The 17195-nt window shown below is 40.9% G+C and overlaps 1 protein-coding gene across 1 annotated transcript; it reads right to left on the bottom strand.

The window, feature by feature from the left end:
- Window positions 1–350: 350 nt before the first annotated feature.
- On the bottom strand, window positions 351–16834 carry si:ch211-156j16.1 (uncharacterized protein LOC564557 homolog). The gene is made up of 4 exons (XM_060930865.1): window positions 16548–16834; window positions 7698–8195; window positions 7462–7567; window positions 351–1753 (listed from the first exon to the last, which is right to left on the bottom strand). The coding sequence occupies exons 1-4, from the start codon at window positions 16609–16611 to the stop codon at window positions 1747–1749; spliced, it is 675 nt and encodes a 224-aa protein (XP_060786848.1). The 5' UTR covers window positions 16612–16834; the 3' UTR covers window positions 351–1746.
- Window positions 16835–17195: the final 361 nt, after the last annotated feature.

The following is a 17195-nucleotide window of genomic DNA, read 5'->3' as shown; positions in this document are numbered from 1 at the left end:
AGAGCCCCATTGTTCACAGCCAGAGAGAGGCAAGCTGGGCTGCTGCCTAAAACCACATGGAAACGCACACACAAGTGCCAGTGTTATGTGCCTCACATTACTTAACTGACCAAATTTACACCACGTAGGTACAGAGAGAGAGAGAGAGAGAGCGAAATGAAAGACCTGGTTATGATGTGATCCTAAAGAGGATTAGCATAATAACGGTAATAACTGTAGCTTGTTATTGATATTGGAATGCACCCTATTCCGTGACAACTTTCACTATTTTTATATTGAAAAAAGTAATTACAGAAATGCTTAATTGCACATACCAGAAAACTTATTGTAACATACGACACATCAAAATGTCAATTTTCACTTTTTTATTGAAACAGTATGAACATCCAAAAAGAAAAAAATAAAACACTGCAATTAAATAAAATGACTTAGACAGCAGACAGTAAAGTGAGGACCTGGCGTATAGACTAAGCATTAAAAAAGGTATCGTTGCAAACAGTTGCAGTGTCTCAAACCTTTTACATTAAACATTGTCAGTCAGTGCACATATTAAAGCAAGCATAGCATAACACACACCCCTTAATTATGCAGCAAAAAGAGCCACATCTAGTCCAGTGAACCTGAGGTTAACACACAAGTCTGGTAGCCAGACCACATGATGTAAAAGGCTGATGAGCCTGAGTGTCTCAAAGCTTCTTAAATGTTTTCCAGATTGAACAAAATTTTCAAAAATTACTCTGGTTGCAAAACTTTAAGCAGCATTCACACTGGCGGTATGCTGTGGAACAAGGTGACTATGATGTGATTGCTGTTAAAAAGGAAGGCTGTTGAAAACAACTACGTCAATTCAAATTCACATTAATGAACTGCAAGAGTTGAGCATAGAAAGTATCCAGGCTGCCAGCCCTTCCATTAATGCTCTGTCAAAGTTTTATATTCCAGGATTAAAGCTACTAGTTATACAAAAATATGAAACATATATCATACAAGCCCAACTTGTCCTGACAGGATCTGCCTGGGACAGCTTACAACAGGTTACAGTATCTTTATAATCTATTTATAATCTGGTTATAAAATGCTTTTTATGCGTTATACTACTGCAGGATGTTGATGCTGTCATGCTACACGGAACTGAATGTGCATACAGACTCAAGGACTGCTAGTGTGTGTGTATGCATGCTTTCGATACATAGAATGCAATTTAAAAAAAGATTAAGGCTAAGGCTGGTGAATTATGACCATATTTTTTTTTTTTTTTGTGTGTGTGTGTGTGTGTGTGTGTGTGTGTGTGTGTGTGTGTGTTATTTACACCTTTCGCATTTCTTTATCTGTAATTTACCTAATCTCTCCCCACTATTTTAAAAGATATTTCAGTTTGTTGTTAAAGTGTTTGTTCATTAGGTCCTTATTACAACCCTGATGTGTTCTAACAATAATTTTGTGACACATTCAAATTCTTCCTGATCCTTTACTTCCTGTCTTAATCTTTGGCAGTTGTCGGGGGTTCTGGGGATTTTGGGAAAAGGGGAGGGTGATGGCATGGGAAAAGGGCAGAGCGTCCATGTCAATGGCTCTCGGGTAGATAGGCAGGATGCTGCCCTAATTGTCCTGGATGGTTAGAGTGCTCCTAGCTTGTTTATTTAATGACAGGAAATGGCATCTGTTCAGTAGTTCAGAATTTCCAGAACTTCTTCTTCTTCTTCTGCTTCTTCTTCTTCTTTTCTTCCTGTCTTGCCGCCTTCCTTTTCAGGGGCTAAAAAGAGCAACAAGATCAGAAAGACTTTAGACTGAGCAAATGACGCAGACCTACACATACCCCCCCCCCCCCCACACACACACACACCCCCCACACACTTCCAAACTTCCCCTTACCTTGACAAAATTCAAGATTAATCAAAAGGGAAAAAGTTACAGAAAGATTGATTATGCTTCTTAATAATAACAGCAAGACAAGTTTACTGTACAATTTTAAAAGTTGCTCATTTATGTTTATTAATTTCTTTTTCTCAATATTACTGCAAAGTTATTGTCATTAAAAAATATGAACTGACATTCAGGCGGCACGGTGGTGTAGTGGTTAGCGCTGTCGCCTCACAGCAAGAAGGTCCTGGGTTCGAGCCCCGGGGCCGGCGAGGGCCTTTCTGTGTGGAGTTTGCATGTTCTCCCCGTGTCCGCGTGGGTTTCCTCCGGGTGCTCCGTTTTCCCCCACAGTCCAAAGACATGCAGGTTAGGTTAACTGGTGACTCTAAATTGACCGTAGGTGTGAATGTGAGTGTGAATGGTTGTCTGTGTCTATGTGTCAGCCCTGTGATGACCTGGCGACTTGTCCAGGGTGTACCCCGCCTTTCGCCCGTAGTCAGCTGGGATAGGCTCCAGCTTGCCTGCGACCCTGTAGAAGGATAAAGCGGCTAGAGATAATGAGATGAGATGAACTGACATTCATCTTTGGTGTTGAATTAGTGTCAGTAACACAAATGTCTTGTACAAGTTGATGACACTTTATGTTCCCACTCCAAGTGCACTGTTTTTTTGGCAGCACAGTGGTGTAAGTGGTTAGAAGAAGGTTCTGGGTCTGAGCCCAGTGGCCGACGGAGGCCTTTCTGTGTGGAGTTTGCATGTTCTCCCCGTGTCTGTGTGGGTTTCCTCCGGGTGCTCCGGTTTCCCCTACAGTCCAAAGACACGCGGTTAGGTGAATATGGGGCGGCCTTGGGCTGAGGTGCCCTTGAGCGAGGCACCTAACTCCCAACTGCTCCCCGGGCGCTGTTAGCATGGCTGCCCACTGCTCTGCGTATGTGTGTGCACTTATTGCTCACGTGTGTGTGCATGTGTGTGTTCGCTACTTCAGATGGGTTAAATGCAGAGAGGAATTTCACAAGTATGTGATGAATAAAGTTGTTCTTTCTTTCTTTCTTTCTTTCTTTCTTTCTCTTTACAAACAGCAGGCTAATGGCTGCAGTTTGGTGCATAATGGCATTCTGATCATAGCACTTTGGGAAACTGAATGTGGCTTACTTGTTATTTTGGGTTTATTTGATCACTTTTTGCTTTTGACATAGAAATGTGAACACAATATATCCGCTGTTCAAGTGATTAAAGTTGTGAGAACCCTGCTGTTTGGCAGCTGATGAAAATGGCTAACTAATGATGGAAGATACTAATTTAGCCAGTTAGCACATAGCTGTTATCCTTTACCTCAGATATCTTTGTGAATTGTTAAGAACAGGCTACACATTACTAATATTTGGCAGAAATAAACATCAGATACAGATATACAAAAGTAGGATACCACAAGAGTGGACTGTATGGAAGAAATCTTCACATAATAGTGAGAAATAGTGAAAATGGTGTAGGGCAACATTGGAGTTACAACATTGTGTCACTTCAGTTTATCAGCATTTGAATTATAAGTGGGGTATATTAATAAACAACTGTGAATTGGCCTAGTGGTTAGTGTCCACCTCTCAACCAGAAGATTGTGAGTTCTAATTGCAGTCTGGTTATACTAAAGACCATCATGAAAATAGAACCTACTGCCATCTGGCGAGGCACACTGCAATACAGATGTGAGTAGGGAGTCAAACTCTTGTGGTTACCAGAGGACTGTAACCCTACACTCTCAGAAAATAAAGTTCATTATTGTATCTTTAGAGATACAGTGGCTTGTCACTGAGGCAGTACCCTCTAAGGTACTTATTTATACCCTTTATATACTGCTTGGGAACATATAGGTACATTTTTGTCCCTAAAAAGGTACACATAGTTACCTTGAGGTCTACTAATGAGCCCTAGGGGGGTACAATACTGTAGATTGTACCTTGGGGACAAAAATGGACTCCTGTACCCCGTTTCTGACAGTGTAGCTATGTAAGAGGCAAGAAGCCGAGAGCTATAGAAACGGAGTTCGGCGCTGCCCAGTGTGCCTTCAGGGCCGGGTTAGTACAAGGACTGCCTGAGAAGACCAGGTCCTGACACAGATGGGACTTTGACATTAATAACCAATTGATCAATATGTGGTGATATTACAGAGAGTGAGAGGCCATCTTGTTTTTGAGGCTTATGTTTCTTTCCAGTCCTACAACACAGAAAACCATTTTCTGTTAGCATGCAAATGTTTCTTTCTCTTTGTTTTTGGATTTTTACCCATTTTCCCAAACTATTCATTTTTAATTCCTACATAATGGCAAATTATCTTGCTATCCCTATAAAAAGACAGCTACCAGCGTCGGAGGGCAAAGATGAGCTAATAATGGCTTGTGTAGGGTGACCAGACGTCCCGGTTTTACCGGGACAGTCCCGATTTGGGGTTGTGTGTCCCGAGTCCCGACAAAAGTCTGTCGGGACACGGATATGTCCCGGTTTTCGCCACTCGCGACGTTTGCAATTGAGCAGAGTGGGAATCATTAGCAGAGAAATGTCTGCATTTACTATTTTGATGAATTGACAGGAATCACAAACTTTCCTGGTTACTGCCCCCTGGCCCTGTGGCATGGGTGTTTATTTAGCCACATTATTCCAGACAACAGAACGTGTTGCCATGCAACAATAAAATAAACATTAACTGGCGCGAATGTTCTTTGTCTAGCAGCTAGCAGCAGTAATGCCGCAGCAATTATGCCGAAAAGAAAATGTACCTTTTCCAAAGATTTACAGGGCACCTACCCCTTCCTCCGAGAGGTGCAGAACAATGCGCACGAAGCCTACTGCACACACTGTAAGTGCTTTGTTCTTGTATTGAGTTGGGTAGCCTATGTTGCAAATGATGTGTGCTCCTGTGGGGGCTTTCCTCGGGCTGTCGCCCCTCTCCTCCTTTACTGCTGTTTTGTTTGAGTGTATATTTACGGAAGCCGCGAGAGGCCCTTCATATAATCTTTTTTTAATTCACCTTGTTATCCCGAGATAACGACATAATTAATTCAGGATCTCGAGAAAACAACACAACTAATTCGAGATCTCGAGAAAACAAAACAATTATTTCATGATCTCAGCTGGATCACTGTATCTCCGTCGGTAGAGATGAAGCCGGGCCAGTCTTCTGCGGAGGTGCCACGGACTAATTTTGAAATTATCCCTTATTAAAAGACTTAATGTAATCTCTCCCTGTGTCAACCCCTGATCAAAATATTGCCTTATTAGGTGATTGATTATTCCAGACATTCTAATGACAAAAGTTGCGTCTATACAGAATGAGAAATAGCCCCAAAGTCAGCATATCACAAGTCTCTTGGCGCACCTGAATGAACCATTTCTCAGCTGTTTACTCGAGATCATGACATAATTGTTTTGTTTTCTCGAGATCACGGAATAATTGTTTTGTTTTCTCGAGATCTCGAAATAACGGTTTTGTTTTCTCGAGATCTCGAATTAGTTGTGTTGTTTTCTCGAGATCCTGAATTAATTATGTCGTTATCTTGGGATAACAAGGTGAATTAAAAAAAAGATTATATGAAGGGCCTCTCTCGGCTTCCGTAGTATATATTCTCAAATCACTTGTCTCTTTTTTGTTTCTGTTTAACATACCATTCTGACAGTTTGGCCATATTGTGTTGAACAGCTTGTTGCAGCTTCCATTAAAGTGTTCACTTTTGTACACATCTTCTTGCTTTATTCATTCAGTTGTGGGGAATGGTTAGTAAGGTTGATTCTGGCCTAGGCTATGTTGAGGTCACATATCTACTTTTTAAGTTCATGCTATAGTGCATACAATTTTAGAGATATAGCCTACATGTGCATATGCATTCTTCTTGGTGTTCTCACAAACAGGTGAAATAAATCAGTTTAAATGTGGCCTATGGACATAGCCTGGCCTATTCTCAGCCATTACAAAATCTGTTGTCTGACCATAATTTAACTGATCTGTATACCACTATGCTACTAGATAACAAAATGCCTGTTTGTTTTATTTCATGTGAGATGTTGATAAATGTGAGCTTCAACAAAATGATAAGAGCACCTCTCTGAGTGTCACGTTTACGTAAAAAAAAGGTGTGCGTGCACGAGCATGGTCGCGCGCAAAAGTGTCCCGGTTTCAGACTAGGGAAATCTGGTCACCCTAGGCTTGTGAAAATGTAAAGTGACTGTGTACATAGGCTAACTGACTAAAATGTCTGTCTGACTGACAGAAAAAAAAACTTTTAACTTGTATTCTGTTTTCTTTAGTGTACTAATTCCTTCTTAACTATGTGGTTAGGACCACATTGGAAATAAGCAATTTTGCTTTCATGTGTTATCCTGGTTTTTAATTGTCATATTTACATGTATAGTGTTTGTATGATTATTATTTACTGAATAAACAAATCAAAACAAATAAAAAAAATCCATCTATCTATCTATCTATCTATCTATCTATCTATCTATCTATCTATCTATCTATCTATCTATCTATCTATCTATCCCTTCTTAAGTATGTTTTAGCTTAATGTGTTTTAGCTTATTTATAGACCATGACATTTTGTACTAGTATAAGGCAATTTTTTGATGAAAGCAACAAAGCATGTGTCGAAGTCCCTCTGTATAAGGATGTCTGCTAAATGTCATAAATGTAAAAATGAATTTAAACCCCTCCCACCCTGAGATAAGGGTCATATATGCCTTTTTGGATCCAATTCAAGATCAAAATTCCCTGATGATGGAAGAACAGTTATATCCATTGCACCACTTGTGAGTGGTATTTAAAGGAACAGTCCACCATACTTCCATAATGAAATATGCTCTTATCTGAATTGAGACGAGCTGCTCCGTACCTCTCCGAGCTTTGCGCGACCTCCCAATCAGTCAGACGCAGTCAGACGCGCTGTCACTCCTGTTAGCAATGTAGCTAGGCTCAGCATGGCCAATGGTATTTTTTGGGGCTGTAGTTAGATGCGACCAAACTCTTCCACGTTTTTCCTGTTTACATAGGTTTATATGACCAGTGATATGAAACAAGTTCAGTTACACAAATTGAAACGTAGCGATTTTCTATGCTATGGAAAGTCCGCACTATAATGACAGGCGTACTAACACCTTCTGCGCGCTTCGACACGGAGCTCAGATATCAATGCGCTGCCGAAGCGCGCAGAAGGTGTTAGTACGCCTGTCATTATAGTGCGGACTTTCCATAGCATAGAAAATCGCTACGTTTCAATTTGTGTAACTGAACTTGTTTCATATCACTGGTCATATAAACCTATGTAAACAGGAAAAACGTGGAAGAGTTTGGTCGCATCTAACTACAGCCCCAAAAAATACCATTGGCCATACTGAGCTTAGCTACATTGCTAACAGGAGTGACAGCGCGTCTGACTGCGTCTGACTGACTGGGAGGTCGCGCAAAGCTCGGAGAGGTACGGAGCAGCTCGTCTCAATTCAGATAAGAGCATATTTCATTATGAAAGTACGGTGGACTGTTCCTTTAATCCAAAAATGCTAGCACAGCAGCCACATGCACTTTCCACAAAACTGTGATGTTGCTGGTTCACTTACGAGTATTGGCCCATCCTCCTGACCACCACGACTATTACTGCAATGATGATGACAACAGCGATCAGTGCACCAAGTACAATGCCTACCACGTGACCTGTGTTCATACCTACAGAACGAAAGAGAGAGGACTGTAAACCTTATAGCTAATTTTCATATGAGATAGCACATTTGTAAAGTCCCTCTGGATAATAGCATCTGCCAAATGCTGTAAATATAAGTCTATGTGAGTATCTCACCCTCTGATTCCTCCACTTCCACCTTATCTCTCTCCATTTCGATCACTTGGTCAGCCTCTCCTTCTCGTCCTGTGCCTGGCAGGCTTGTTTCTGGAGCTTCAGATTTATTTCCTGCCTCAGTAACTTCAGGTGTACCTTCTGTGGCTGCACTTTTCTCCACATCTGCTTCAGGGTTTTCTGCTAGAGCTTCCGTACTTACTAATGGCGCTTCAGTTTCTTGTGCAGGAGCTTCAGTATGAGCTAATGGTGAGTCTGTTTGCTCAGTCTGAACTTCAGTATGAGCTGATGTTGCCTCTGTTTCCTCCATAAGAACTTCAGTATGAGCGGATGTTGCCCCTGTTTCCTCCACAGTAGCTTCAGTAGCAGCTGGTGCTGATGCTTTGGTGACAGCTTCCTCTGGAGCAGCCTCTTCATCCTTTAATGTCACTGTAGTCTCAGTGGACATAGAAGCCCCTGTCATTTGCGTCAGCTCCGCTTCTGTGGGTACCACAAGAGTACCTGTGTGAAACAAAAACCAACAAATGTAACACTGTTATGGCTTATACAACATCTTAACAAATGACTCAGTGGATATTAGGTTGGCTTAATGTCATCCAAAAATGGTGTTTAAATGTCTTTTCATGATGAGATCTTTGAGTGGAAATGAATTCGAGTGTGCATACTGGTGAAAGTGTGAAAACTTACTTTTTCTTTCTTTTTGTCCTTCATTGTTTGAAGTATGGGGGCTTGGAATTGACTTTTGACTGGCAAGTGTTATTGCATCATAAAACATAACCCATTATGGTTCAGTATGCAAATGAAGGCCACATAACTCTACATTACCATAAAAAGGACTGGATATATATTATGCATGTTTTAATTTAACATAGAAAGATATTTATGGTCTTATAAACAGGTTTTAGGTGACTTATGTTGTACTATGTTTCTTCTCTCCCTGTACTCAAATATAGAGCTTGTTTTTGTCTGCCTCTCACATGCATACAGTAGAAGAAGAAGAAGCCTTTATTTGTCACATGTACACAAGCACAGTAAATTCCTCCTCTGCATTTAACCCATCTGAAGCAGTGAACACGCACATACCCAGAGCAGTGGGTAGCTATGCTACAGCACCCAGGGAGCAGTTGGGGGTTAGATGTCTTGCTCAAAGGCACTTCAGCCATGATACAGAGGGAGAGGAAAGTGCTGCTCATCCACTCAACTCCCCTCACATTTTTCCTGCTGGTCCCGGGAATCGAACCAGCAACCCTCTGGGCCCAAGGCTGCTTCTTTCATCTTCAGGCCATGGCTGCCCCCAACACCAGTCAAAAGTTTGGACGCACCTTCTAATTCAATGTTTTTTCTTTATTTTCATTAATTAAAAGACACTTCGTGACTTAAAGTAATAATGGATGCCATTTCTCTTTACTTAGCTGAACGGTTCTTGATATAATATGGATTACTACAGTAGTGGAATAGGGCTATTTACTGTATTTTTATTATTTACTATTTACTGTTTGATCTCAAACGCATTATGAAGGCAAGAAATTGCACTAATTAACTTTTGATGAGGCACCTGTTACTTGAAAAGCATTCCAGGTGACTCCCTCATGAAGCTGGTTAAGATAACGCCAATAGTGTGCAAAGCATCATCAAGGTAAATGGTGGCTACTTTGAAGAATCTAAACTATAAAACATTTTAAATGCTTTTTTGTTTACCACATAATTCAATATATGTTCCAGATGCTATTTCATAGTTTTGGTGTCTTCAGTGTTGTTCTACAATGTAGAAAATATTCAAAATACAGAAAAACCTATTAATGAGTAGGGGTGTACAAACTTTTGACTGGTACTGTCTGTGCCTGCTCTTACTTTGGTAGTTGGAGTGTTAGACTGATAAGTCAATATTTTCTGACACGAACTGTCTCTCTTAAAATGGCACAACACACACACATTCACACACACGCACAATATCCTATCTGCACATCAAGGCAAGGCCCCTCCTAAACCCCACCCTGACGAGCTCATATCCCGCCTGCGTCATCACTCATTCCAAACATGTCACCTCACTTCCTTAAAACGGGGCTGGTAAGAAGCACAAGTTCCTTGGGAGGAAATAAGATTCAGTTTTTTCATTTAAATGTCTCACTTTTTAAACTGAACTGGACTGCAAGTGTCTTCTCGGTATCTTTTACTAGCACAGATGTTCTTTGCATTAAAAAAAAGCCAACTGGAGCCCAGATGTGCTAGGGAAACACCCTTTACAATAACATCTGACTACTGATCGCCAGAGATCAGTGCTTTAACCTATGGGTAGAGAATTGTATCCACAAAGTTGCAGAGTAATAAGAGCTACAGCTTATGCAAGTAATCAGCTTCTAAATAACGATGTAAAGATTGTACATGTCAAATTGGATGTATTACTGCTTTCAGGGTGATAACAGTAATTCTACTTCACATCAGGTCGCAGTGCACCACCCCATTGCTGATTATTTTCCAGTAACACCACACCCTGTCATGTTTTATACCTTATATAACATTTCATCTCTTCTGAGAACTAATCCTCAAACTGCTCTATTTCGCTTTAAGTTCTAGTTCTGGTTGGGTTAAGTATATCATTTAAGAACTTCCTGTTCAACCAGTCAGAATTTGCGACATGCACAACACCTAATGTCTTTGTAATAAATCAAACTAACATAGAAGCAGCCCAAATGCTTTAACTGATATTTACAGCACATATTTCTAGTCCTGCCATGCCTACATGGCATGAAGATGCCCAACTAAGTATGATTAGTGAAACCTCAACCAAAAGCAACACTTCTCTTTGTAGATGTGGAATTTTTCAACCTAGGTTAGAATTTTTAAACCAGTTCATAATTTGCTACTTGTATTAGGGAGATTTACTCTATCTAGGGTTAGGTTTAGGGTTAGGATTTGGGAAGACTTTGTATTTTAAACTACTTGATGATGTAATAAGACTGGACTCATTATTGCTGTGTTCACATATATACCGGTACCATAGTGGTATAACTGTATCGATACAAAGTATACCGGTACAGTTTAGTGCATCTGTCCACACTAGCGAGAAATGTTTGCGGTTTTCTTTCACGGTAGTTGAAATGCGCGTGCGCGAAATGTTTCCGTGGTTACCGAGTAACTTCCTTCCGAGAATATGCCGGATGAAACAACGTGTGTGTGCTTTTTGTTGTCAATGTACAGTCTGTATTTCTGGTGGTCATTTATTCAGTCGAATCGTATAAAACGCCCGAGGCAGTTGAGAAAGAAACAAAGAAAACGAATCTCCGTTCTTCACTATTTTATTCAGCAAAGACATCGATTGAGGTGTGTGACTTTGCGCATGCGCATTATATTTGTATCGATACAGAGCCGCTTCATCTGTCCACACTACAGCGAAGCGCTACAGTAACGATACTGTATCGGTACGAAACCCATACATTTGTGGGTTTCGTACCGATACAGTTATACCGCTACAGTACCGGTATAGTTGCTAGTGTGGACAGGTGTTGCGGTACGAAAGTAGTATCGTATCGGTACAAAATCCCTAGTGTGGACAGGGTATAATAAATGTACAATATATGCTACTCCTTCTGTTGCTGATCTAGTGGTTAAGGTGTTGGGTTATGAATCAGAAGGTTCCAAGTTTGAATCCTGGTTAAGTATGAAAAAGGACGTTTTTAAAAAAATGCTAATTAGGTAGATAGGAATAGGTCGACAGACAGACAAGAGGAAATACTAGGTAGGTGTAGACAGAGAAAAAGTGGATGGAAGAAAGAGAGACAAAAGAAGTGATGGAAAACCACTTTATCTTACATAATCCAAAATTTTACCTAGGCTGGAAATTATGAACTAGGTTAAAATCACCTCGGTTGAAATTTTTTGACCTGTAACACAGATAGTGAGATTACTTGTGCTGCCCTGTTCCCGGGGAAAACCCAGAACTGCAGAATGATTTTTTTTGTCCTGGTCTTTCTCCTATTATTGCTTTCACACGATGAATATACAAGAGATGTTGTGCTGTTCTGAAGGCATGACAGATAGCTCGTTCAGTTGGCGCAGGATTGCCATAAATTGTGATTGGTAGGCATATATTTTATTTGATTTAAGTGCAACAAGTTCTCCTTTTTTAAACATGTACTCTTTTTCAGCTTGAGCCTAAGTGGATGTAATAAATTGATGAAATTAAAAGTGAGTAGCGATAGAATTCTGGGATTTTTCTGCAGCCACCTTTGTGCCAATCGAAAGTCTTTCCCAGTGGTTCCCTGGTGCCCCAAGCTAACACCTAAAATCTTGCCTAGTACATAAACTGCATCTGAATCAATCCTTATCAATCAAGCTAACAGAGGGAAGCATTTCAATAACCAAATGTAAAGGCCAATTTATGCTGACTACGCAGTCCTCGCAGATGGCGTCGCAGATGGCGTCTGCGTAGCCCCCCCCCTTCGCAGACGCTCTGCGCGCACCTCCCAAAAATTGTGACCACCGCAGAAGCCTCACAGACAGCGTCGCAGACAAGAGGGCTCTGATTGGTCCACTCTACATCCGCTGTACACGCACTTCCGCTTCCCTACTTTCCCGGTTTGTTTTGTTTTCACGACCGCCATTTTTAAAAACATGAGCGAAGATGGAGCAGCACGAAGAGCGGTTGATCGAGGAAGTGAGGAAGTACGTACATCTATACGACTCCAGTTCTAGTCATTATAAGTAACCGGAGGATAAACACTCCACTAACCACACCCACCAACTACTCCTAGCGACTTCGTGACTTCGCGCCCCCTTGCGTTGTGGCGGTGAATAACATCGCGCACGCCTATTACTCCCCGCTCAATGATAAATTACAACTGTCTGCGAAAAGCTATCTGCGAAAGCCTTGTCGCAAGAGCATGCAGAGGCCCTAACACTCCAGAATTACGTTTAGAACGCACCAAACTATTTTATTGCAGCTGTGCGAGTCGCCTACAAAGAATGCTGTAGTTGGGTATAATAGTAGGTTATAATTATAGATTTTTATACACATTTACAGTAAATTGAGCTTTTTTGGGGGCTCAGATAATAGCGTAGGTTACCAAAAGCACAAAACCAACTTCAATGTCAAACTGCTTTAGGACATGATGTCATTTTGCCCTTTCTCCCTTCCTTCTTTTCAAGGGATTTCCATTGTTCTTCCATGGCTTTTGGACCAGAAAGGGCACTTGTGCTATCTTTATCACTGCAGGCCACGTATGCTATAAGGCATTTAGTCAAAACCACCATTAGCAGCAGACTGGTACAAAAACACACACAGACATGGCTAGAAGGGGGTGGTCTCTGAGTAGAGAACTTTATGTCCTGTTTGTTGAGAGAGAGAGAGAGAGAGAGAGAGAGAGAGAGAGAATGAGAGAGAATGATGATGGGAGGGTTGTGTCCCTGTGTGTGTGTGTGTGTGTGTGTGTGTGTGTGTGTGTGTGTGTGTGTGTGTGTGTGTGTGTGTGCGCGTGCGTGTGTGCATGCTTCATGCCTAACAGACATTGTTAACAATTGCCTCATTATGTTGTGGACTCCAACAATTAGTCTTAAGTGTGGTTTGCTTCCCCTGCAACAACTTCTACACACACAGACATGCTTGTGTACACACACACACACACACACACACATAGAAAAATGGCAAGGAGTGAAGCAAAAGAGTGCAATTTGTTCTCTCGCTCGGAACCATGCTTTTGCAATCAAGTCCAGCTGACGTTTGCTGGGCCTCTTCTTTTTGTGTTTTTTGAATCAAGACTTAAAAAAAAAAACCACTTGTATCAATCAGCTCTTGCCTAAATTTGAATGAGTTGTCAGTGTATATTTTCTCTGTAGGGATGTGTGTTAATTGACTGAAAACTAAGCCAAGTTGTGCACTTTGGTCAATAAACATTGCCTTTAAATGTAATGTATAATTTAAATATACTGTACTATTCTCACTACGACCATAACACCCCACCACACACGCACGCACACACACACACAGCTTTAGTAAGTTGTTCTAGGCGTGGCAGCATAGCTGTAGGACATGGACAGCAGAGGCAGCTTTAGGAGTATGAGTGGTTAGAAGCGGAGACACAGAGGAGACAGCATAGCACTGGTGCATGAGGCAGGCAGGGTGTAGAAATAGCAGGGCTGTGTAACAGGGTGTATAGTTCATTTATGGCCTAAGTCACAGGATATCATCTGCCCTCGGGTGTATTGGATGAGAGAGAGAGAGAGAGAGAGAGAGAGAGAGAGAGAGAGAGAGAGATTGAAAATCAGCATGCTCGACTGACAAAATGAGTAACTACGGTATGACCAAGACCGAAAATTTCCCTAAAGCTAAAAGAAAAAGTACCATAAAAGGGAAAAGAGAGGCTGCGCAGAGGGGAGGGATGGATGGAGCAGGATAAAGTAGGAGAGAGAGAGAGAGAGACCCAGAAACTATCACATCCATCAACATCACAATCAGCTGGCACTGCAAATTGTAATGCTGGGGTAGGGGGTGTTGTTAGGTGTTGATCTTGTCTTTTCAATCAGAGCTGTGTGAACGAGGGGAGTGTGAAACTGGAATGTGTTTTGTGCTGGGGAGGTACAGAAAGTCTCATAAAATCGTACATACTCCTACACGTGTACACACCCACCCACATACACCCCCAAATCGTATTAGAGTGGAGACAGCCAAAGGATGATACAGTGGTGAGAAAGTTGTTCTTATCACACAAGTCTTCGTTCATATCCAGAGACAGAATGATGCAATGATGTATCATCTAGAGGTTATTACATATGCAGATTTATGGGCATATGAATAGGTTCAGCCTCCTTCCTGTCTACATAGACAGCCCCAAAGAGTTTAGAATGTAGATGGACAGAGAAAGAGCAAGAGAGAGAGAGAGAGAGAGAGACCTCTCTACCACTAACTGCCACTGACATTTTCCTGAAAATTTAGAGCTATAGCTACTCCAGTTACATACTAAAAGTATTTGAATGATAGGCATCTTCCAAAATATACCACATGCACGCTATCACTCAGGTCCTCTCATGCCCTGGTAGTCACTTTGGCGACTACAAACATCGTCTCAGGCTTGAAAATATGACTCAGACTTGCAAATTTGTCTCAGTAAATATATACCTCTTCACGTGACTCAGTGCATATGAATAGTTTCTAGGGGTTAAGGTTAGGATTAGGGATGGCGTTAGTGTTTCTATCTTTTCTTATGACTTGTCTTGAAATCCAACCACACTACTGGCTCATCTGCTGTCTGGTTTTCTCATGAGATCAGAGAATAAGTCCATGGCTACACATATTTGTTGCAACACTACACAGCTTTTTTTGATCACATGCTCATTTGAATGTGTTTATAGAGTGTAATTTTTTTTTTTAAGGTCCAAACACATGTCACTGGGGCGGTACCCTGAGAGGTACACTTTGTACTTTTAGCTGTACTGGAACAACACTGAGGAGCATATTTGTTTCAGAGAACATTTCCACTGTATGTTAGAGAATATAAATATATCTGTATAATACATTTATACCAGATGTAGTGCCTGATTGTTGGAACAAATATCTGTGCACACACTTGTGCTAAACATTCAGTGCAAAGGCTTAATATTAATGTTAATAACACATTAACAATCTATAATATTGTCTAAACAGCGAGTGATTTACTGTTAACAACATGTTTTCTTTCCTAAAGTAAAAAGTTATGCCAATTTTTTTTTTTTTTGCCAGCTTTCAAAAGTCTCTTTCACATCTATTACATATCCATGAGAGATAACATTAATAACATCAGTCATAAATCATTTTCCCTCTCACGTTATAAATGCAAATAAATAGAAATGGAACGGTTATAATAATATGGTTAAAGTCTTTATGACCACTTTTACAGCAGTTCGTTGTAGATAAGTACAATTAACATCTGATAGCTTTGTTAACACGACTCCTTAACTGTCATGCAGTTGAAATGATCGGAGAAGAAGATTGTGCTGCAAAACAGCTTTTTTAGTCAGTTTGTTTGTCATACCAGGATCATAGAATTGTAACAGGCACTTATCATGTCACAGGTTGCATTTTAAAAATAACACATACACACAAGACCCTACAGGGGTGAAAGCTTGATACCCTGCCAAAGATGGTGGCATGTAGGAGTGAAGAGACATAAGGCAGGGGTACCCGCCCTGCATGGGCATAATTTGAGTCTCTCTCTCTCTCTCTCTCTCTCTCTCTCTCTCTCTCTCATGTTCCATAGCTTGAGACTAAAAGGCTGACCAGTCTGTTCACTGAACAACAAATGCTGATCTTAAATATAGGGCCAGATCTATTAATATGCTCCCATGACCCTGCCCAGGCAGAAAGAAAAGAAAGAAAGATCTCCCTGTAATAACTGAACTAGGACACATGGCACCATTACATCATAGTCTTAAAAGTACTTCAAATGAGAGCGAGAGAGAGAGAGAGAGAGAGAGAGAGAGAGAGAGTTTAACATGTGACATAATCTGTGGCTTTATCACTTCTACCAAGATACTTAGTTTAAAGCAATTACTTCTAACTCGTTACTGCCCAATGGATTACAAAAATGAAAATTAAGTAATAAAGTGATTTTTAAGATATACAGATTCACTTAAAAAATTTTAAACAACTGAACAAGCCAATATCTTGCCATGCTCTGAGAATGTCTGAGTCAAAGAACAAGAGCTGGAGAGGCTCCTGAGTGGAACACTTCACCACTTCACAGAGAAGAAGAAGAAGAGGAAGAGGAAGAAGAAATAAAGAAGCTTTCACATGCAGGAGTAAATGAGCTCATGAGTAACAGATCTGTGTGTGTGTGTGTGTGTGTGTGTGTGTGTGTGTGTGTGTGTGTCATATTGACTTACTTGCATACGTGATGGTACAAAAAGACCCAACCAGAGCAAACAGCAGCAGCAGTTCAATCTTCATGATGTCTTCAGAGTTCTGAATGAAAGTCACTCTTGTACGTCCTGAACCTGGTCTCAGAGGCTGATGTTATCTCATACACAGTGGAGATGAGTAGAAAGAGAGAGGAAGCAGGAGCAGCACACACAGGTCTGAGAGACACAGGAGAAACAGAAGGAGAGTGTGTGAGGAACACTGTGTGTGTGTGTGTGTGTGTGTGTGTTTAGAGGTTGGAAATGGGGGTTGTGCACACGTGTTAGGTGGTCCTGCCCCTTGTGCCTTCTTCAACTGAGTGAGTGAGTGAGACGCTCTCACAATCCCATGCCTCTCAGTTTACACCATATTCACACAATGACTAGGACAAACAGTGAATGTAAGCACAGTCTGATATTAGATAGATAGATAGATAGATAGATAGATAGATAGATAGATAGATAGATAGATAGATAGATAGATAGATAGATAGATAGATAGATAGAACCCCGATTCCAAAAAAGTTGGGACAAAGTACAAATTGTAAATAAAAACGGAATGCAATGATGTGGAAGTTTCAAAATTCCATATTTTATTCAGAATAGAACATAGATGACATATCAAATGTTTAAACT

The sequence above is a fragment of the Neoarius graeffei genome, chromosome 10 (genome assembly GCF_027579695.1).
Source record: "Neoarius graeffei isolate fNeoGra1 chromosome 10, fNeoGra1.pri, whole genome shotgun sequence".
Classification (NCBI taxonomy): domain Eukaryota; kingdom Metazoa; phylum Chordata; class Actinopteri; order Siluriformes; family Ariidae; genus Neoarius; species Neoarius graeffei.
The sequence above is the reverse complement of the archived record's forward strand: the minus strand, read 5'-3'. Positions and strand labels throughout refer to the sequence as shown.